Source organism: Leptodactylus fuscus, chromosome 4 (genome assembly GCF_031893055.1).
Source record: "Leptodactylus fuscus isolate aLepFus1 chromosome 4, aLepFus1.hap2, whole genome shotgun sequence".
Classification (NCBI taxonomy): Eukaryota; Metazoa; Chordata; class Amphibia; order Anura; family Leptodactylidae; genus Leptodactylus; species Leptodactylus fuscus.
In genome coordinates this window covers 22,307,851-22,331,900 of record NC_134268.1, presented here as the reverse complement: position 1 = coordinate 22,331,900, position 24,050 = coordinate 22,307,851, and the positions used below count along the sequence as shown (strand labels likewise).

General features: G+C 41.4%; 1 protein-coding gene across 1 annotated transcript in view; it reads right to left on the bottom strand.

Moving 5' to 3' along the window:
• Positions 1–7,390: 7,390 nt before the first annotated feature.
• Positions 7,391–24,050, bottom strand: part of SAMD12 (sterile alpha motif domain containing 12) — a 366,237-nt gene continuing 349,577 nt past the window's right edge. Inside the window, exon 5 of the mRNA XM_075270290.1 lies at positions 7,391–8,132. Coding sequence (XP_075126391.1) covers positions 8,110–8,132 — 23 coding nt within the window. The 3' untranslated portion in view covers positions 7,391–8,109. The remainder of the gene's footprint in view (positions 8,133–24,050) is intronic.

Genomic DNA, 24,050 nt, shown 5'->3' with positions numbered 1-24,050 from the left:
TAATGGGCCAAAATCAATAGGAATGGCCGTTTCCCACCAAGGACCATCCACAAACTTTCCACTTTGGCTGATTTTACCAACTTCCCACCCCTTTTGGAACTGATGCCCTTTCCAAGAATGGCACCCTACACTACATTGGGAAAGATTTATTAACTCATCAACACCAGTTCTCTGAGCTTTGACTTTCCACCACCAAAAGATGGGCAAACTTTAGAAGATTCATTTCATCCTTGGTTTGGACAAAGTGGTCCCCCATGTTGATCTCAGATAGAACCAGAAGTGAAATTATTATACTCAGGGGTCTCTTCAGACCACATGACGCTTCATGGCAAGTTCATGTCAGCACTGTGGACCAATCACAGACCTCAATGGAGACCCTAAGCATGACAACCCTGAAGAGTGCCGGAAACAACGCGAGAAGGCCGAGAGAGCGTTTGATGAGTGAGGAGGCCAAAAAGAGGTAACGGAAGCGGACTATAAAAGTTTGCTATTTTTATCACCTCCCGTGGGCCTCCACCAATTATACTTTGGGGTCTGAAGAGACTCTACAGTATAATAATTTACCATAATGCATGGCGTGGTGGCCATTTTCGCTCATCCAAGAGGAATTCCAAATTGTTTGGTATTGTTAAAAAAACAAATATTTTAGAATATTCTGGTTGTATCTGGTTCATTGCAGATCATTAAGCTTAATTCATTGGGAATCTTGAGACATGGACACTGCAGTAGAATCTGCACCAAAATCAGAGACCGATTCCATTGCGTGAATGAGTCCTTAAAGTGTGTTACGCCTACTTCCTCCCTCTACTAGACAGGAAGTTCCAGATGAGCGGCTTATGGGTTTCAGGTAACTTCCTCTTCCTTTCTGTTCTTCCCGGGCTTGGGACAGAATGTCTATGTGTCAGGGGTGATGTATTTTTGGGACATGGCACAAAATGACAGGTATCTGAAGAAATTCCACCCCCTGCGGTTAGGGAAAGGAGTTTAATCAAACAAAGTGCTGAAGTTATGAATAGCGGCGTCGCACCCCTGTACTTGGCAAGGATCTGTAGGAGCTCATAATAAACCCTGCACAATGTAATGAATGTGGCGCGTCATCTGGGAAGCTTTAATGAAAAGGCATTAATAAAAGTGTAGTGATGTACGATCCCACTAATAGCAGCCACTGGAACATCCCGCTGACGACACCGCGCCTTCTCCTCCTGCCTTTGATGAAGGAAATTAGTTTCTACGCCACTACTTTATTCTGCCCGAATATAATCTGTTTAGGAGCGTTATCGATTTCTGGAATGTAAATAGACTTGGAATGAATGTGAACGCATCGCCGTGGTCGCCGCCCCCTCTCTATGGCTTCCAATGGTATCGTTGAGTTTCTCTAAGACTTCTGAGACTTCTTAGTACCATATACTTTGAGTTACATGTATTAAAAATGTATTTCGGCGCCATTTTTGATGCCAGTAAAAATGTCAAAAACGTTATCGGATTGGGTTCCTGCACATGAGGGGTATATTATATTACACGTGTTTTTGCATAGGTGTGAACAACCATATTAGATTAGATTAGAGGATATGTTTACATAGGGGTTCACTACCAGGCCCTGGATCCTAAGGGGGCCCAAGAGGCCATATAAACTATAGGACTATTCTAAATTGTATGAGATATATAGGGGCCCCATTACTCATTCCGCACTGGGGCTTCAAGTGATGCCTCCCATCCACAAAGAGTTTTTTTGCAGGTGGATTTTGAGGCAGATTACACTCTAAAATTCTTATCAAAAATGGCCAACTCTTCTGCTTATTCACTTCAATGGGAGTCAGTGGCAGATTGTTTACTCTACTCCATTTTTGTCATGCCCAATATTTAGCGCCATGCGTATGGCCATTACAGATCCATAATTGCGGATAACATATGGACCCATTGATCTAGGGCGTCTAGGGCTGTCTGGTAGTAGCTAACTCCCCTTGCCATGTTTATATGCTCCTCCATACTGAAGGCGCACCTGTATGGAGTATTTGGGAGGAACAGCTGTCAGCCAAATGAAGGTGCGGCTGACAACCATGTTAAGTATTTGGTCAGCTTTACGTCTGCATTCAATTGAACGAGGTTGAACTGCAATACCAGACACAGCCTAAGGAAAAGGGTGGCGCTGTTTCTAGAAAAACAAAAGCAGGCTACTTTCTCCTAACAATATTCGTGCTAACCCATTATTGTAGCATGACATTGGTCGTGGGATGTGGGGAATGTGGGAACTAAGTATTCTATATAATCCTACTCAATAAAAGTACTGGCGCGATATCATCACAAGCCCCCATTAATGCAGAGATTATGTATTGCCGTTATTCTTCTCTGCCGGCACCAGCATTGTTTTGTATGCCATGTACGCCATCGTCTTTGCCAATATGATGTGAATAACTCGCTGTGTAAACATGTAAGGTACAAGGACCGTATTCACACTGACTGACCCCGTTCTATTACACTAATTATTTGCAAATTGATAAATCTGCAGCCTCTTCAAGGATCTGCAGAGCATCGATTTGTTCTAAGTATTCAGAGACCGAGAGATATTATTAACGCCTGGTTACAGGAGCGGGCGAGCGGCTCGAGTAGGAGAAAAATCTATATGGAACAGAATGAAGTCAATCAGTCCAAGGAATGATGACGTGACAGCAGCGGGACAGGAGTGTGCTGAACTTGTGGAAGGCAGTGACCTGTCTAGTCATACGATTGGGGCTGCCTGTGACAAGGATAGAGATAGGAAGTACTGTAGGTAGTCAGTAGACATGGGCGAACCTCAAGAGATTGATCTGCTTGTTTCGTTTTTGAATTGGAACCCTGGGGTGACTTCAGACCCCAGAATATAATAAGCAAAGGTCCAGGGGAGGTGAGTAGCCATAACTGACAGTCTTACCAACCTCTACTGTAGGTGGACTATAAGACCCAATGACTAATGAAACAGCAGCAGGAGAGGAGTATGATGATCTTGTGGAAGACAGTATCCTCTCCATTCTTGTGGTTTATGGTTGCGTGTTTCAGAGATAGTGATATGAAGTGGATAGAATATGTTAATATATATATATATATATATATATATATATATATATATATATATATATTTAATGGCAGCAGCACAAGAGTGCATTGATCTTGTGTAGAAAGTGACTTATTTGCTTATATACACTGAGGGGCTGACCAGGACAGTTACAGTGTCATGATAGGGCATAATAACTTGCCGTCAATAAGGTGATAGGAGTAAAGACGGCAGCAGGAGAGGAGTGTGTTGAACTTGTTGAGGCAGTGACCTGCTCATTGGTGTATTAGTGTGTATGTGAAGACAGGGCTGTCTGAGATAGGACAGTGATACGAAATAGACGAGAATTGAACACCCTTTAGTCAATCTGATCATGGAAATGATGATAGTAACAGCAGAGGATGCCCAGTCCTCTGATGATGGACAAGTCCTGAGTAATCATATTATAATGCATGTGAGGCTTAGTGTCCTGAATGAAGAGAGTTAAAGTAACTTGTCGTCATGATAGTCAATAAAATCCTACAAATGATTACATCAGCAGGAGAGGAGTGCATTGATCTTGTGGGAGACAGTGACCTGGCCACTAATGTCATTACGTTGGTGAGGACAGAACTGTGATATGACATAGGTGAAGACAGAACACCATGTAGTCAATAGTCAATCAGATAATGGGAAGAATGATAGCAGCAGCAGAAGAGTGTGTTGATCTTGTAGTAGGAAGTGATCTGTCAACTTCAGAGATTATGCACTTTAAGTGAGTTCTACTGTCATGAATGGATAGAGGAAAAGTAATTGTATTAAATGATCGTGTAAATGATGACGTCAGCAGGAGAGGAGTGTGCTGATCTTGTGGGAGACAGTGACCTGGCCACTAATGTCATTACGTTGGTGAGGACAGAACTGTGATGTGACATAGGTGAAGACAGAACACCATGTAGTCAATAGTCAATGGGAACAGTGATAGCAGTAGCAGACGACTGTGTTGATTTTATGGAAGCAAGTGATATTTCGACTCATGGGATTAAGTACTGCCAATGAGAAACAGTGTCATGAATGATCAGAATAAGGGTAACTAAGTCAATAAGATCCCATACATGATGACAGCAGCAGGAGAGGAGTGTGCTGAGATTGCAGGGGAAAGTAATCTGTTCATACATGTTAATGGGATAAGGCTACAGAATAGTAAGGCAAAAACTAAGCACAATGAGGGGATATTAAAAAGGCCATTTCAAGTTTATGGCAGGCGTTATCTGGTCTCCTCCAACATGTGGCCATGATATGGACTAGTAATATTAAATTCTTACTCTGAACCTGTAAAACCGCCGTACCAAATAGTGCAAACCTTCTCAGGACCAGGAAACAATACAAGTAGAATACACATTCAGCCTGATCGGTGCCGGTCACCAGGATTAAAAAACAAAATTTACAATGTTCCAAAATATCTAAAAAGTACTTCCTACTTTTACTGTGAAAACGAAGACTTCAGAGAGCGAGAAGAATATGGGGCATAAGAAATAATGGACATCCAGAGAAACCGCGCCGCGCCATTCACTAATGTGGGTCGGGCTGGCAAGCAGAACGGGGCATATTCAGTGGTGGGCAAGTACCTGACTACAAGTGACCTATTGCTGTAGGACAAGGTCAATGACACTGCAATGTTAAAGGAGTTTTAACCCTTTATAATATAAGTAACATCCAGTGCTGTATTCAATAATCTGCTGGATTCCCAGATTGTGCCGGGTGGTATAAGGACACAGATGGCACATGGATGACAACCGTGAGCCTGCTATGCCTCCACGGGCCAATGATAAACAGGATGTGTGCAGGAGAAACTTCTGCTGCTCTGGATGGGACTGGACTATAAGGGGTAAGATTAGGTCATTGTTATATAAGTGTAAAGTTACACAGCAGTCTAAAATGTAGTTTTAAAGGCATTATTCACATTGAACAGACTCCTGCCAATTGGTAAGTCCTCCATTGACCACAATTTTAGGTACTACAAAAAATTGGGTAAATTCCAAATCCCTACATGGTGCCCACTGCTATAAGCTGGCGCCTGTGCAATGCATCAAGGTCTACTGGCCCATTGGAGTCACCAAATGCTATACGTAATTGGTTCTTTGTTGCTGCCCCCACCGCTATACAACCAGATAGACAATTGCAATAGACTGTCATTAGGAGATAAACCTTAAAAAAAAATTCTAACTTTTGGCATCAAGACCAAAATTCTGTAATGCTTCATTTTCTAATACATCTTTATAGCGGTCGAAGCACTGTTTTTCTGATATGGAGCTCCAAATCCTCATTGGCATAGATTTTGGGGAGATGAGATGCTGACTACCTTTAGCCACCACTAAAGGCAACATGAGAACTAACTGCATACTATGTTACTATGTTACTGAATTCAATGTATAAAGAGAATGCATCAAGCTCATCAGCTCCCCCTAGTGGTGGCTGCATGAAGTCAGATTATTAAAGGGACACTTGTGATTTTTTTTTTGTAATAGTTGTCTATACACAGTCTTTCCTTATGCTGTTTTCACCTTTTTAAGTAAGTCACGTGATCACAGTGTGACCTGTTTTATCTAGCATGGTTTGTTATGCAAGAAGGAGGTCTCTCTCTGTTACCTTCATATACTATTGGGAACCACCATGTGACCTCAGATTCATCGAAGTACCATTCATTTGACTCTTCCGTCCTCTGTCTCTCACAGTCTGCTCCCTGAAGCCCCTCTTTCACACATATCACCCATTACCCCCCAGTCAGGACATGATGCCCCCAATACCTTCCTTAGTGTTATCCCCAGCAGTTGGTTCAGCTTTACAAGGATCTTCCAGGGACTTTGGTAACATCATCCTCACAATCTAAGGTCCTGAAAGATTTGTTTTAGCTTTGCAGTACTTTGCAGAAATAGGTACTAGACATGGGTACAGGTATTAGACATAGGTAGTGGTACTAGACATGAGTGCAGGTATTAGGCATGGGTAGTGGTACTAGACATGGGTAGTGGTACTAGAGATTGGTAGTGGTACTAGACATGGGTAATCATATTAGACATGGGTATTGATACTAGACTTGGTACAGTTATTGGACATAGGTAATAATACTAGACATGGGTACAGGTATCAGACATGGGTAGTGATACTAGACTTGGGTACTGGTATTAGACATGGGTACAGGTATTAGGGGTACTGGTACTAGACATGGGTACAGGTATCAGACATGGGTACAAGTACTAGACATGGGTACAGGTATTAGACATGGGTAGTGGTACTAGACATGGGTAGTGGTACTAGACTTGGGCACAGGTATCAGACATGGGTAGTGATACTAGACTTGGGTACTGGAATTAGACATGGGTACAGGTATTAAGGGTACTGGTACTAGACATGAGTACAGGTATTAGACATGGGTACAGGTATTAGGGGTACAGGTATTAGACGTGGGTACAGGTATCAGACATGGGTACAGATACTAGACATAGGTACAGGTATTAGACATGGCTACTGGTACTAGACATGGGTACAGGTATTAGACGTGGGTAGTGGTACTAGATATGGCTACTGGTACTAGACACGGGTACAGGTACTAGATATGGGTGACAGCATCAGCAAGAGCAGATTTTAAATCTATTTTCATGACTATCTGGCATACAAAAAAATATGATAGAGTGTCTCTTTAACTTATGTAGATGATTTGGAGTTCTGTATTAGAAAAATGAGCCATTAAGAGTGTGTTCACATTTGTACCATTGTGAAGAAGGACCAGAGGATGGAAAGGAATTTCAAATCTGAAATCCTAATAAAGTGCGTGTTTGTTTGAAGACCTACGGAGTAGCGCAGTGTTCCTTTCCATCATCTGGTCCTTCTTCACATTGTTCCATCCCATTGGGGTGTTGGGTGTTTCTACCGCTGCTAAATACCTCCGGTTGGCATATCCAAGTGTCTTGGACTATCACCTCTAAGGAATCACTGCAGGTGATGTAAGCGGGTTGCTCGGTCCACCCTCTTTTTGTATTGTTCTACACATTTTTTCCATTGTCTCTATTCTTTGGGGCTATCACTGGACCAGAAGAATAACATGACTCCTGATGGACCCCAATGACTAACATACTGAGACTTGCAGGACTTTTTTGGCCTGGAATCATGGACAATCACAGTGCTGGGTAATGGACAGAAATAGATGTGTAAACACTCCTATATGGCTTTGGAAAGAGGTCTATTTCATAAGAATCAAATATGCAAATGAGGGCGCACGTGCCTAGTGGGCGGTCCCGAGCTCCGACTCTACTCCATTATATTTCCCATTGAGCAATGAGTTCAGTGCAATCCGACCTCAAAGTAAAGGAGCAAATTCTGGGGTTTACCCCTCAACCTCTACATCTCTGTTCCGTAACAGTTCAGCTTCATACCCGTATCCATTCCTCCCTTTAAGAAAGCACGCCACAACTGGCTGATGCCTTTAAGCAACGACATTGCACAAGTGACATGCATTAAACATAGGCATACCGATTGAGCGAAGATTAGATTCCGTAGGTGCTCATTGAAAATACCCTGATAATTCAATAACGCGACGTGATTACCCTATACAGGCCGGCGGCGGCACAGAGATACATTGTTTCCTTCGCCTTTGTGCCGGGGTATAAAGAGCTCGGTGTAACATTTACATTCTGATCAGTGGTAGAAGTCTGTGATAACGTCTAACAGATGTGAATAGGGCATTGAGCGAGAAAAGGGAACTTGATGTATTTAATAGGGGAGGAATTTGATAGGTGCCGTGTGAAAAAAGTGCCTGCTATTGTGATGGCTGGGCCTTTGTTGAGCCATGGTAGTTACGCACAGTGAAGTCCCAGCAAATGATCCCGTATGTGCGGCTGAAACACATGGCAGGAGAACATAATAAGAGGCGGAGAGCATTGAGCCACACGGGTACAGGCAGCCATAAATCACAGACTTAATGACACGCTGCACTTTCCCTCTCATTGGCTCGATGACGTCTTTTAGATACATTCTTCTACAGTCTTTTTTGGAAGCTTGCGATTCTTTGCAGGAGGATGGACCGGCGGTCTGCCTCTATTATGTTACGGAGAACTTTCAGTCGAGGCTGTAATAAAGAAAAAAAATAGGATTAGGCTTGTTCTACTGGAAAGCCGAGGCACATTTACCGTAACAGTTCAATGGCGTGACAATAAATATTCCCGAAATCTAGCTGGACCCTAACCAGAAGAAAGGGATGGATGGCGTGATCAGGTGCCCAATGCAGAATCCTAAAAATAAAACAGGGTGTATTCTACCTGTGATAACGGAGGATTCGCCTGACTCAGGGTGACACGCAGGCCTTGTCATGAATCAGGATCATCCTCCGCCAGACTGTGCACCTTGATCGACATCAACACCAGCTCATGGCCTATGTAGATGACTGATAGCACCATGAGATCTGGTCCTATAAGATGCCTATGTCTTTTGCAAGCTGCACAATATAATATAGAGTGGTGAACGCAGGATTTTCCAGAGGGGAAGTAATTGTGGGGCCACATTATGATGTTCTCCTCGGGGACCCAACACAGTACAGTGTCCCCAGGTCCTACACAGTATAATGTCTCCGGGTCCCATACAGTATAATGCCCCAAGACCCCAAAGTATAATGCCCACAGTCACCATATAGTACAATGTCCCCAGGACCCACACAGTATAATGCCCCCCAGTGACCCCCACACAATATAATATCTTCAGCTCCCAAGCAGTATATTGTCCTTATACAGTACAATGCTCCACACAGAATAATGCCACCAGCTCCCACACAGTATAATCCACAGACCCAAACAGTATAATAGCCCCATACAGTACAATGCTCCCATACAGTATAATCCATAGGCCCATACAGTACAAAGCCCTCACACAGTGTAATCCATAGACCCAAACACTATAATGCCCCCATACAGTATAATGTCCCAAAGTCCCACACAGTGTAATTTCTACACAGAAACAGTATAATGCCCCCATACAGTACAATGACCCCATACAGTATAATGTCCCCATACAGTATAATGTCCCCATACAGTACAATGACCCCATACAGTACAATGACCCCATACAGTACAATGACCCCATACAGTGCAATGCCCCCATACAGTACAATGACCCCAGGTCCCACACAGTGTAATTTCTACACCCAAACAGTATAATGCCCCCATAGAGTACAATGACCCCATACAGTATAATGTCGCCAAGTCCCACACAGGGTAATTTCTACACCCAAACAGTATAACGCTCCTATACAGAATAATGTCCCCGGCTCACACACAGTATAATCCATAAACCCACACTGTATAATGCCCCCAAACTGTATAATACCCCCAGCTCCTACACAGTACAATGTCTCTGGATCCCACATAATATAACGCCCCCAGGTCCCACAGTAAGATGTCCTTGCCATGAGCACAGATACAGTATGGGGCCCAGGAATATTTTTCTGCATGATCTCTGGTCCTGGCGCCAGCACACACTACGTCAGATCTCCGCTGGCACCCTGAAGTAGTTGGAGGGTCCTACGTGAGAACCTACTGGGCCCCACTGGTCACTAGTCAGGGCTCTGATTCCTGCCAGGCCTCGGTAACCAATGAGTCGCCTCTCTTGTTGCGGATCATCATCATCACTCAGCATAGTGGAGCCGATCAGGATCAGCAAGAGGACGCTTTTATCTGTGACACTGCCCCCTTGTGTACACCCCTGACAGCGCACAACAACGTTATCTCTATGACAAATACCGTTAATCGCCGGCCAATTTGCTGACTGTGACTTCCGGTTCTGTAAATAGAAGTCCGAGCGCTACATCCCATCCGTACAGCTGCAATATAGATAATTCATACTTTTCTGTATTAATGATCCTGGCCTCCGCCGCCACATTTACCCGTATACTCTACAGACACATTACATGGGGGTCAAATGCTGATTATCCATATTATTAAACCTATATAATAAAACATGGATCGGTGTCGCCGTCACCATAGCAACAAGTAACATCGGCGGACGGCGAAACACAGAAAAAAAAGGTTAAAAAAAAAAACCCGCCTTGGCCGGGACGAGTCATTTTCCATTTTTAATGCTCATTTGGGATATGAAGAGTCTGGCTTCGACTCCGTTCTTCTAAGCTCATCATTAAATACCTAAAAATGGTTGAGGATCGCTATCATTACGGCTTCGGAGAAACGCCATCGTAGCCTCATTGGCCTCATAAGATGAAATTATTATATTAAGAGGAGCAGGAAAGATTTTCATGCCGCGACTATAAATCATCGAGGAAAAAAAAAAAAAATTTCAGATTTTCCTCTCGCACATAATGACAAGCTTTTCCCCGACACCCACGTAATTATAAGTAAAATCAGCGCTGGATGGAGATCAAATTAAAGCTGACAATTAAGACAAAGCATTTTTGCACATTTTAATTAATTTTACACCGCAGACATCAAGACGCTCCGATCTAACGTATCTGACAATGCCTCACAATTAACAAGGTACTAAACATGTTAAGGATGTAACCCTCATCCCAAAGAGAGGTGTCTAGTAGAGTGCGCGTCTCGTGACGGTAACAACTTCAATCAAAGTTCAACGATGACAAGGACTCCGCCGCAACGAGATACTCTACGGAATGAGAGGATGGAAGGGGATTTTAGGAGCTTTTCCAATTCATGGTACGTCTACGGAACCAAATTTAAGTGAATGGGGACGGCGACTCGTGGAGGAATATTGGCGGAGAGTGGCGATGGGTGGAAGACTGTTGATCATCAAGTCATAAGATTCCACATTCTATTCACAAGATTCCGCCATGTGGTGAAGGGATCTGTATGGGAACTGATTGTTTTATGGACCCATTTAACGCAATGGGTGGGTAGACCCTATAGTCCGAGCCATTCCAGGGTCTATTTTGCCACAAATCACAGACAGTACCCAGCTAAGGATATTGGTCGTCTGACTAGGCCCTAAGTGCATATTCCAACGAGATGTGAAAAAGTACAGAGTGTACATCCAAGAGTAACCGTTTTCATGGATCTCTCATAGGCTTGAATGACTTGCGCTATTATTCTCAGATTGGTCGCACGGGCCATTATAATGGTGTGAATATCATCTGTTGATCACATGGCCAAGGTACATTTTATTATATTTTTTTAATGTAGATTGTGAGCCCCATATACGTAAGTTTTTTTCCCCCTATCTATGTCTTTTTAGAATGGGAGGAAATCCACGCAAACACGGGGAGAACATACAAACTCCTTGCAGATGTTGTTCCTGGAGGGAATTTGAACCCAGGTTCCAGCGCTGCAAGGCTGTAGTGCTAACTACTGAGCCACCATGTTGCCCCGGTAAGGTACATTTTAGTGCCATTGGAATGAATGGGGCCGAGCTGCAGTATGGCCATGCGACCAATGGAGGTGATGCACTTCACACGGATAGATGACCCTGTCTAAGACTGTCTATGGCTGATAAGTCATAAGAGTGTTTAATATTCTATACGTCTTCATCAACCCACCAAAACAGATCATATCGGTCAAGGCGATGACTTCACAAGGCCTCTAAAGGTGTCCATGATGAAGTTTTGTAGCAATTTGCTCTGGACAGGACTGGCCTTCACACCCTATACACATCGGTGAGCTTTGGGCACCTATGATCCGATTATCGATTGACGCATTGTCCTTCCTTGGATCACTTCTGGTATGTACTAACCAATATGTACTGGGTACCCCCCACAAGCCTTGCCGGTTTAATCCAAAGTGGACCTAGTATATCTACTGGTATTGTGAGGGGAGGCCATGTCTAGCAATATATTCCCTTTGCAGTGGCCACTACATGGGAAAAGATATATTTGCATGGTGGCATATATACAAGAATACAGAGGGCAACCATTGACCTTAAAGGGGGTATTCCCATCATGGACATTTATGGAATATGCTTAGGAGATCCCATAAATGTTGGACAGATGTTTTTCCCACCTCTGGGATTTGCATTAATTTTGAGAATGAAGGCTCCCGCCCCTTGCCTTGCAGTATTGGTGCAGTTTTGCATTAGTATAACATTTCTGGAGCCGCTTTGTTTTGGATGCGATGCATGTTTTCTTAATGTCCGTCAAAAGTCTGTTTTTAGTACAATGGAAGTCAATGGTTTCGCAATGGAAGTCAATGGGGCCCTTTTTTTTCAGCCTGACGACCCCAACACAATTCTATGGCTCTAATGTCACAAATGTCAGAGGGTTGGGTAAGAAAAAAAAACAAAAAATCCCCGAAACAATGAAATTGATTCTTTTTTTTTTTTTTTTAAACCCCTAACATTACATTGGTAGATTGCTATTTAACCCCTTCCTGCTGGGCGCGTTTTTCAATTTACGTCCTTGACTCCCAAAGCCATGACTATTGTATTTTTCCATTCACACAGCCATACAAGGGCTTCATTTTTGAAGGATAAATATAACTTGTACCCAGTGGCGTAACTAGGAATGGCGGAGCCCCGTGGCGAACTTTTGACATTGCCCCCCCCCCCCCATCGACACCGACCCTGAAGACCTCGACCGACAACCTCTTACGCATTCCTGCACGCTCTATTATGCCCCATAGCAGCCCCTGCACACAGTATTATGTCCCTTAGTGTCCCCTGCACACAGTATTATCCCCCATAGTGTCCCCTGCACACAGTATTATGCCCCATAGCAGCCCCTGCACACAGTATTATGCCCCATAGCAGCCCCTGCACACAGTATTATGTCCCTTAGTGTCCCCTGCACACAGTATTATAGCCCATAGTGGCCCCTACACACAGTATTATACCGCATAGTTTCCCCTCCACACAGTATTATCCCCCATAGTGGCCCCTGCACACAGTATTATCCCCCATAGTGGCCCCTGCACACAGTATTATCCCCCATAGTGGCCCCTGCACACAGTATTATTCCCCATAGTGGCCCCAGTACACAGTATTATGTCCCCATAGTGGCCCCTACACACAGTATTGTACCCCATAGTGGCCCCAGTACACAGTATTATGTCCCCATAGTGGCCTCTGCATACAGTATTATGCCCCATAGTGGCCCCTGCACACAGTATTATGTCCCCATAGTGGCCCCTGCACACAGTATTATACCCCATAGTGGCCTCTGCACACAGTATTATCCCCCATAGTGGCCCCTGCACACAGTATTATACCCCATAGTGGCCCCTGCACACAGTATTATGTCCCCATAGTGGCCCCTGCACACAGTATTATCCCCCATAGTGGCCCCTGCACACAGTATTATACCCCATAGTGGCCTCTGCACACAGTATTATGTCCCCATAGTGGCCCCTGCACACAGTATTATACCCCATAGTGGCCCCTGCACACAGTATTATGTCCCATAGTGACCCCTGTACACAGTATTATGCCCCATAGTGGCCCCTGCACACAGTATTATGTCCCCATAGTGGCCCCTGCACACAGTATTATCCCCCATAGTGGCTCCTGCACACAGTATTATACCCCATAGTGGCTCCTGCACACAGTATTATGTCCCCATAGTGGCCCCTGCACACAGTATTATGTCCCCATAGTGGCCCCTGCACACAGTATTATGTCCCCATAGTGGCCCCTGCACACAATATTATGATTATATCCCACTGTGGACACCCATAAACAATTATTATACTCTGGGGTCTTTTCAGACCACAGAGTATAATAATCGGAGACCCAGGGGGAGAAAACCATTAAAAAAACTCTGTTACTCACCTATCTCCCGGCTCCTACGCTGTCGGCCTCCGAAGTAGTCCATCTTCAATGACGTCAGACGTCACATGACCCGGGATGCAGGCCTAAGCCTGCCTGGATCGTGGAGAGGTAAGTAACAGTGTTTTTTATGTTTCTTACTGGTCCCAGGCTGCCGATCATTATACTCGAGGGTCCGAAAAGACCCCCGAGTATAATGATAGCTGCGGTAGCGGCTGTCACCGGGCCCCCAATGTCCCGGGCCCTGTGGCAGCTGCCTCTGTAGTTACGCCACTGCTTGTACCATTTAGTATTCTGTGCAATGTACTGGGAAGCTGAAAAAAAATTCAGAATGGGGTGGAATTGGAGACAAACTGAATTGGTGTGACTTTCTTAGGGGCTTTGTTTTTACGGAGATCTCTGTGCAGCCAAAATTACTTGTCGCCTGTATTCTTTGGGTCAATATAATTTCGGTGATACTACATTCCTATAATTTTTTTTTTGTTTTAACCCCTAAAAAAAGTCTTAGCAAAATAAATTTCTTGGAGTCGCCATATTCTGACACCCATAACTTTTTTTTTCTTTCCACGTACAGTGATGAAATAGGTGTCTATGTTGCGGTATTATTACAGCGGGTGTTGGGAAACAGTTCAAGAAGTTTTCCTATGTCCATAACTATATTTAACCCTTGGGAGAAGCGTTGCCTAATACACAATGAAAGTCAACGGCAAACTGGAGAATTCTTCGAAGTACTTTGAGACTTAACTTGAGATTATTAGGTAGATCTATAATTATGATCTGAGAAACTTTTATATAGCAATTGTCACACAATAACACAGAAGTCAACATCACTTATACTGTCACGTATAATAGCATTTGGTTAAACGCGCTACAGAGGCAGAATCACACATCTACAAGGAGAGAGAGATCTCATTATACACACAATGTTAAACAATGAGGAGCAGGAACCGATAATGAGACACCGCCATTCACCATGAAACGCAAACTTCTAATGTATACCGAATTACTTGTCACTGAAACCTGTAATGTCATTATCAATGTGTGTGCGTGGAGGGGCACTACACCTGCTGAAATAGTCACATAAATGCAGGATAGCTCTACAGAGACCCTCATGATTTATATCCCTCTGCAGTATTACCGTAGTTTTATTCTAGAACATAGGAGTAGTATTATAGTAGTTATATTCTTGTACATAGGAGCAGTATTATAGTAGTTATATTCTTGTACATAGGAGTAGTATTATAGTAGTTATATTCTTGTACATAGGAGCAGTATTATAGTAGTTATATTCTTGTATATAGGAGCAGTATTATAGTAGTTATATTCTTGTATATAGGAGCAGTATTATAGTAGTTATATTCTTGTACATAGGAGCAGTATTATAGTAGTTATATTCTTGTACATAGGAGTAGTATTATAGTAGTTATATTCTTGTACATAGGAGTAGTATTATAGTAGTTATATTCTTGTACATAGGAGTAGTATTATAGTAGTTATATTCTTGTACATAGGAGTAGTATTATAGTAGTTATATTCTTGTACATAGGAGTAGTATTATAGTAGTTATATTCTTGTACATAGGAGTAGTATTATAGTAGTTATATTCTTGTACATAGGAGTAGTATTAAAGTAGTTATATTCTTGTACATAGGAGTAGTATTATAGTAGTTATATTCTTGTACATAGGAGTAGTATTAAAGTAGTTATATTCTTGTACATAGGAGTAGTATTATAGTAGTTATATTCTTGTACATAGGAGGTAGTATTATAGTAGTTATATTCTTGTACATAGGAGTAGTATTATAGTAGTTATATTCTTGTACATAGGAGTAGTATTATAGTAGTTATATTCTTGTACATAGGAGTAGTATTATAGTAGTTATATTCTTATACATAGGAGTAGTATTATAGTAGTTATATTCTTGTACATAGGAGCAGTATTATAGTAGTTATATTCTTGTACATAGGAGTAGTATTATAGTAGTTATATTCTTGTACATAGGAGTAGTATTATAGTAGTTATATTCTTGTATATAGGAGTAGTATTATAGTAGTTATATTCTTATACATAGGAGTAGTATTATAGTAGTTATATTCTTGTACAGAGGAGTAGTATTATAGTAGTTATATTCTTGTACATAGGAGTAGTATTATAGTAGTTATATTCTTGTACATAGGAGTAGTATTATAGTAGTTATATTCTTGTACATAGGAGTAGTATTATAGTAGTTATATTCTTGTACATAGGAGTAGTATTAAAGTAGTTATATTCTTGTACATAGGAGTAGTATTATAGTAGTTATATTCTTGTACATAGGAGGTAGTATTATAGTAGTTATATTCTTGTACATAGGAGTAGTATTATAGTAGTTATATTCTTGTACATAGGAGTAGTATTATAGTAGTTATATTCTTGTACATAGGAGTAGTATTATAGTAGTTATATTCTTGTACATAGGAGTAGTATTATAGTAGTTATATTCTTGTACATAGGAGTAGTATTATAGTAGTTATATTCTTGTACATAGGAGTAGTATTATAGTAGTTATATTCTTGTACATAGGAGTAGTATTAAAGTAGTTATATTCTTGTACATAGGAGTAGTATTATAGTAGTTATATTCTTGTACATAGGAGTAGTATTATAGTAGTTATATTCTTGTACATAGGAGGTAGTATTATAGTAGTTATATTCTTGTACATAGGAGTAGTATTATAGTAGTTATATTCTTGTACATAGGAGCAGTATTATAGTAGTTATATTCTTGTACATAGGAGTAGTATTATAGTAGTTATATTCTTGTACATAGGAGCAGTATTATAGTAGTTATATTCTTGTACATAGGGGTAGTATTATAGTAGTTATATTCTTGTACATAGGAGGTAGTATTATAGTAGTTATATTCTTGTATATAGGAGTAGTATTATAGTAGTTATATTCTTGTACATAGGAGCAGTATTATAGTAGTTATATTCTTGTACATAGGAGCAGTATTATAGTAGTTATATTCTTATACATAGGCGTAGTATTATAGTAGTTATATTCTTGTACATAGGAGTAATATTATAGTAGTTATATTCTTATACATAGGCGTAGTATTATAGTAGTTATATTCTTGTACATAGGATGTAGTATTATAGTAGTTCTATTCTTGTATATAGAGGGCAGTATTCTAGTAGTTATAATACAGTAATCACACCATTATGCTGGTTCATTTAGTTGAGTCCTGTTTCCTATATTTTTCTGATACACCCCTATCTTTTAGTGACCCCCCCACAAATTAACTATCACTCAGTTTTTCCTATATCAGACATAACAGACAAATAACCGACTAGAATTATAGTACAGAAGGGTTTATATTTATTTTATTTTTCATTTCTGGGGGAAATGTTCTTAATAGGAGCGCTGCCAACTTTCCTCCCAAGAAAGCAACAGAGCAAGTGAAAACAGTTCTTTTTCTCAGATTTGTGGTGATGAATAAGTAATTCCTTAACTAAATTATTCTACATGGAGAGGACAGAGCAAAGATTAGAAGTTGGCTTGGGTCATATAAAATATGGCATTTCGCTCACAGGTCGGTGTGGTTGTAAATCAGCAGATTTAATGCTTTCAGTGCTACCGGCAAATTGTAACTTCTCAATTAAGGAGGACTCGCATATATAAAATAAATGGGAAGATTATTTTATGGATTCAGACTCAATCTACCTTTCTAATCAGAGTTACTATGGACAAATTCAATTTCTGAGAAAGATCTCGATGCAGAATTTATTACAAAGTCATTGTAAAGGTTCTGCTGTTCATTTGTGTGGAAGGCAAGAAATATAGAACGGTCATAAAACCCAATCATCTGAGTATTCGTATTGTAGACCCGGCATTTTCTATAGATTAATGCAATTTATTATGTATACACCTATTGTAAGTAAATATTACATGAAGACTTACAAGTCAGGAGCCCTGGACTAGCACAGCATTGTACCTTATAGCAAGACTGCACAATAATAGGCATGGCAAATGGTTCCCCAGCAATCGGATAGATATGATAGATAGATAGATAGATAGATAGATAGATAGATAGATAGATAGATAGAAGATAGAGAGAGAGATAGATAGATAGATAGATAGATAGATAGAGAGAGAGAGAGAGAGAGAGAGATAGATAGATAGATAGATAGATAGATAGATAGATAGATAGATGATAGATAGATAGATAGATAGATAGATAGATAGATAGATGATAGATAGATAGATATGAGATAGATAGATAGATAGATAGATAGATAGATAGATAGGAGATAGATAGATAGATAGATAGATAGATAGATAGATAGATAGATGATAGATGATAGATAGATAGATATGAGATAGATAGATAGATAGATAGATAGATAGATAGATAGGAGATAGATAGATAGATAGATAGATAGATATGAGATAGATAGATAGATAGATAGATAGATAGATAGATAGGAGATAGATAGAGAGATAGATAGATAGATAGATAGATAGATGATAGATAGATAGATATGAGATAGATAGATAGATAGATAGATAGATAGATAGGAGATAGATAGATAGATAGATAGATAGATAGATAGATAGGAGATAGATAGATAGATAGATATGAGATAGATAGATAGATAGATAGATAGATAGATAGATAGATAGATAGATAGATAGGAGATAGATAGATAGATAGATAGATAGATAGATAGATAGGAGATAGATAGATAGATATGAGATAGATAGATAGATAGATAGGAGATAGATAGATAGATAGATAGATAGATAGATAGATAGATAGATAATGACTTTTTAAGGTGCCTATAGAAATATTAGGTAGTTGACATCCCATCACATGGTCATCTGGCTATCTATTGTGTATGAGATTGTCCTGATTGTCCACTGAAAAAGTACGTAGGATTGGGCACATTGACTTTTGCATGCCCATTCCTTTCTTCCTAGTCTGCCTAGACTGATGATTTTCAGACCCATTAAATCAGTCATATATCAGAATATGACAAGTTGACAAGTGCACGGTGTGGTGTGAACCTGACCTTAGTCAAACAACCTAATGTCCCCCTTACAAAACCAACCCCTCCCCCACCACCATCCGGTTATTATTTGGATTAAAATCAGTCCTTAATTCGTAAAACGTTTCTCAAAAGGAACGGGGATGAAACAATTAGATGTAACTTCCCTTAGAAATATATCATGCCTGGGGATCTGTGACTGGAGCTGCGTGTTCTGTGGCGATTTTACGGCCTCCCCAGCTGCAGCTGTGCTCGAGAACAAAAGGAAAGAAATGCAAAAAAATAACAAAAATCAGCGGTAATTTAATCAAGCAAATCTCTCCCCTGCATTTTATATGGATCCTTCAGACCCACCTCCTGCACTCAGACCCCACTTGGGACACGTTGTGTTAATAAAACAAGCCTTGAGGCCGCGGTAGAAAGATTTTTTTTTAAATGAGAACATTTTAGTGTATTTAATATCGTGTCATAGTTTTATGGCTTTGGAATACAAATGCTTAGAAGAAATTGTACGAGGAGCAAAAGAATAGAATAGAAAATCCAAAGCAGATGCTGTGGTTTCCTCCATCTCCTTCTCATACTGTAGGGCCAGGTGTAGCTCGCCTGACTACGATTCTTCCAGTGCTCTCTTGTGTTTCTGAAGGTTCTAGAACCTTACGTTGCCTAACAACCATTCCTTTTGTGTGGGTGACCACCATTGGACTCCATAGAAGCGAAGGAGTGCCATTCCAAATATCAAAATGAGACCTCATCATGGTTCTGTGTTTCGTCATATAGGAGAAAGGCCTATATTTGTTTCTCTACCATGGATGGGCCAGTTCTCCTCACCTAATTCCATGGAGTTCCTCAGGAGAACCTCGTGCCGTGCACAGGTTCTACCACCCAGTGAGGATGGGGCCAATGCTATGGGAAATACATCATTGTACGCAGTTACAAAAAAATAACTCCAAATAATTAAAAAAAAAACCTATACTGAATCCTGTGATCTCCTGAGGATCCGGCAGCACCCGGCCCCAAACCTTAGTGGCCAGCATGTGATCCCTGGCCCAGCAATGAGATGACAATTTCTGGTATAATGGTTCAGGGACTGGAGTTATGAAGTTGGGAGACCAGCAGAGTGTCTACCCTCGATCATTGGGGGTTGGAGACCAGCAGAGTGTCTACCCTCGATTATTGGGGATTGGAGACCAGCAGAGTGTCTACCCTCGATCATTGGGGGTTGGAGACCAGCAGAGTGTGAACCCTCGATCATTGGGGATTGGATAGTCACGTATAGTTTTGTGTTTGTTATACTTTAATTTATTGACCCCCTCTAAACTCCTTGGAAGGAAATAGGATTATACAACCTGAACCTCTGACACTCCGGTGCAAAAGTGTCCTTGAGTCCTAGGTGTACCAGGTCTTTTAGGTACACCGATGAAGCAATACATAGTCTTTTGATGCTGCACAAGCTTGTTCAGATCCGCCATCAATCACCACCACTCGGCCATGAGAAGAACAATATCTCAGGTAGGTTCAGATAGTTTCATGGTTAAAACCGCCCTGATGTTGATAATCATCAGAAGAGCAGTGGATTAATGGTTAGCAGGCCGTGCCAGTAACCAGTGAGTGCTTCTATTATTACTGATGAAAGTTCTCATCATTGGAGCCAAATATTGAGCCGTGAGAATGGTCCCCAGATTCTTGTTGATCACCACTGGGATCCTTGGGGGATTGGGGGAATATACTATTTGGGGACTGTAGGCATTATAAAATATGGGGACGAGGGGCAATATGGTGTGTAGGGCTGGGGTCATTATATTATGTGGGGACCAGGGACATTCTGGAGTATGGGAGTCATGGGCATTACAATATATGAAGATGAGGGGCAATATGGTGTGTGGGAGCTGTGGTCATTATAGTATGTGGGAACTAGGGGCAATATGGTGTGTGGGGGCTGGGTTCATTATACTATGTGGGGAGCAGGGGCAATATGGTGTGTATAGGCTGAGGACATTACAGTATGTGTGAACTGAAGACAATATACCGTGTGTAAGGTGGGTCACTTATACCTTGCGGGGGCTAGTGGAATTATAGTATGTGGAAGCTGAGGCATTTTACTATGTGGGGGCTTTTACTGTGACCACATGGTCCTCCACTCACTGCCAAGTCATGAATGGGATCGGTACGTGCAGGTGCCGGAGGGCTGACAGAATGGGGGCTGAGCAATTCTGAGTAATAAAGCACAAAATCTTGAGTGAGGGCTCGTGTGCCAGTCTTGCCATTTTGCCTACTTTCCCCAGGATACTGCCTGAAAGACTCTCTTCTAGTTGGGTCCCCATGTGGAGAAGCTACCCCAATATAATACATAGGTGGAATTTGTTGGAAAGATGAAATGTGAACTATTGTCTTAGCCTGGTGTTGATGGTTTTCCAGGGCTATCTATCCATTCATCATGTAGACATTTCTCTCTGCAATTAAATATCATCTCCAACAATCCTTCTATTCACAATGTAAAGTTCAGCTAAATGTTTGCTTTGAAATCTCTTCCAGTTCTCCCATTGACTGATCTGGCCGTAACCTCTTCAATTACAGCCCAGGCATGAATATGAACATGTGCTTGGCTCAGTGGTGTTTTTGGCTTGAATGGAGATGTATTGATACAATGCATTGCGGAAAGTTCACGTCTGTGAGTGACGGCAGCCAGTGTTCAGAGGCAAGCCATTGCTTGTGTTTCTACACCGCTGACTACTGTCATCTTAGCGCTCAATGGTTCCGCTGCATCAGTTTAGACAAACATTTCCCTTGTTTTCTTTATCCTCTTAACCTGGGAAACTCCCACAATGATTAATTACACGAGGTGACATCCTGAGAGCAGTCATGTTGGATCATGATATTGGATAACCAAGAGGTGCGATGGCGGCGATGGCAAATTCTTCCATTATCAGCCTAGGAAATATAATACAGTATAAATTCTTTAATCTAGTGCACAATGACGTGGTATCCTGCTTATCCTACTAAAAAGACTGGCACCCGTGCCAGATGAAATCTGCCAATGGTTGGCAAGTAAAGCGCAATGGCAGGGGCAAAAATAGGTTGATGGCCACATTGAATATGCCGTTAATATTCAGGTCATCAATATCCAGTTTTGGAAACCCCTTTAAAGGTGTTGGCCCAAGTTTTATTGTTACCCTTACCCACAGGATAAGGGATAATATGCTGATCTGTGGGGGTCTGACAGCGTGGACCTCAACTGATCATGAGACTGGGGGGCCCGGTCCTCTATCCAAATGGAGCTTATTCATACAGGTTAAAGACCAGAGACCAGACAGACCCAAGACCAAACCCCCAGAATAAATACAGACCCCAAACCAGACCCCCAAAATAAATACAGACCCAAGAACAGAGTCCAGAATAAATACAGACCCCAGACCAAATACAGACCCCAGACTAGACCCCCAAAATAAATACAGACCCAAGAAAGGAGCCCAGAATAAATACAGACCCCAAACTAGACCCCAAAATAAATACAGACCCAAGAACGGAGTCCAGAATAAATACAGACCTCAGACCAGACTCCAGAATAAATACAGACCCCAAACTAGACCCCAAAATAAATACAGACCCAAGAACAGAGTCCAGAATAAATACAGACCTCAGACCAGACTCCAGAATAAATACAGACCCCAAACCAAACCCCCAAAATAAATACAGACCCAAGAAAGGAGCCCAGAATAAATACAAACCCCAGACCAGACTCCAGCATAAATACAGATCGAAGACTGGACCCCAGAATAAATAAGAATAAATACAGACCCCAGACCAGACCACAGAATAAATAAAGATGCCGGAATAAATACAGACCCAAGAAAGGAGCCCAGAATAAATACAGACCCCAGCATAAATACAGATCGAAGACTGGACCCCAGAATAAATACCGACCCCAGGCTAAAAGTTAAAATTAATTTAGACCTCAGAATAAACAGACCTTACACCGGATCCCTAATATGATACAGATAAAAGACCCAGAGTAGATATAGACCCCAGACGTATAAACAATCGTAGACCCCTAAACTGATTCTGATTCTCATTATAAGTACATCGGCCAGACACATAACACTGACACTTTCCATCATCTTCTTTGGATTCTCGAAGTTTCTTCCTATTCCTTAAGGACCTTACAAGATAAGGTGAGGGTCCTTAAACAACTGACTACAGCTGTGTCTCGGGATCATTACCCATTGTAGTTGTATTTCAATAAAAAGAATAAACCTAATAAGTAGGGAGCAACAAAACTGCAATACGCAATGATTTCTACGAGATGTACCTGAACATACCGCCATCTGTCATCGCCAGTATAAAAGAAAATCTTCAGGGTGGCAAAATTATCGCAACCATCTCTCCATTCACTTGTATTGGACTGATGGAGATCACCGACTACAGTGCTCGGTAGAAGTGAGTGGGCTTGTGATCATGTCTACACACTGGTGCTCTATATACACTAGGGATATGGTGTCCCCTGTTTTTGTGATCAGACCCTTATCCTCCACCCTGTGGATCAGCCCTTTAAATTCTGGGCATTATAATACAAATAGGCCATAACTATGTCGGCTTAGAGTTATATATTAATCACACTTGACAATTTTTAATCACTTAGTCTGTAAATGAGTACAGTACTGTATAATGAGGAGAGCCCCTCCCCCGCCTAGTAAACAAAGCAAGCCAGGCATAAAAGCGGCATACCATAAAGGTCATATATTCCATTCTATTAAGTGGGTTAAACACTCCGCTCCTAAGACAGTAGTTACCCTGCATTGTCGCCGCGTCCCACTTTCACCCAATTTAAAGGTCAATGGCTCATTAAATGTTACTGTCTATGTTCATTTTCATAACCACTTAATATTTCATTATTTTCCAAATAAAGCAAATTAATCATTTTAGACAAGTAAAACGCGCTCGGAATTTCCGATTATTGTCGTTTCACAGTTTGCGTGCATTCGGTATTTAATAGATCTGATTATTAAGACATTTATTGCACCATTAAAGGGGAACTCCAGTAGTCATATAGTTGTGACGCTTCACCAGGACTCTCTGCTTTGGACTATCCCTACTTGTTAATGGTGTCCTTTGGTAACAACACTAAATAACGACCGTTGGGCCTCCCACCCATCACCGATCTAGGAGGCGGCCTAGCTGTAAGTGTTTCATTTTATTGCAGCACCACCCCTGGGGAAATTAAGTATTACACATGCTTACTGAAATCTATG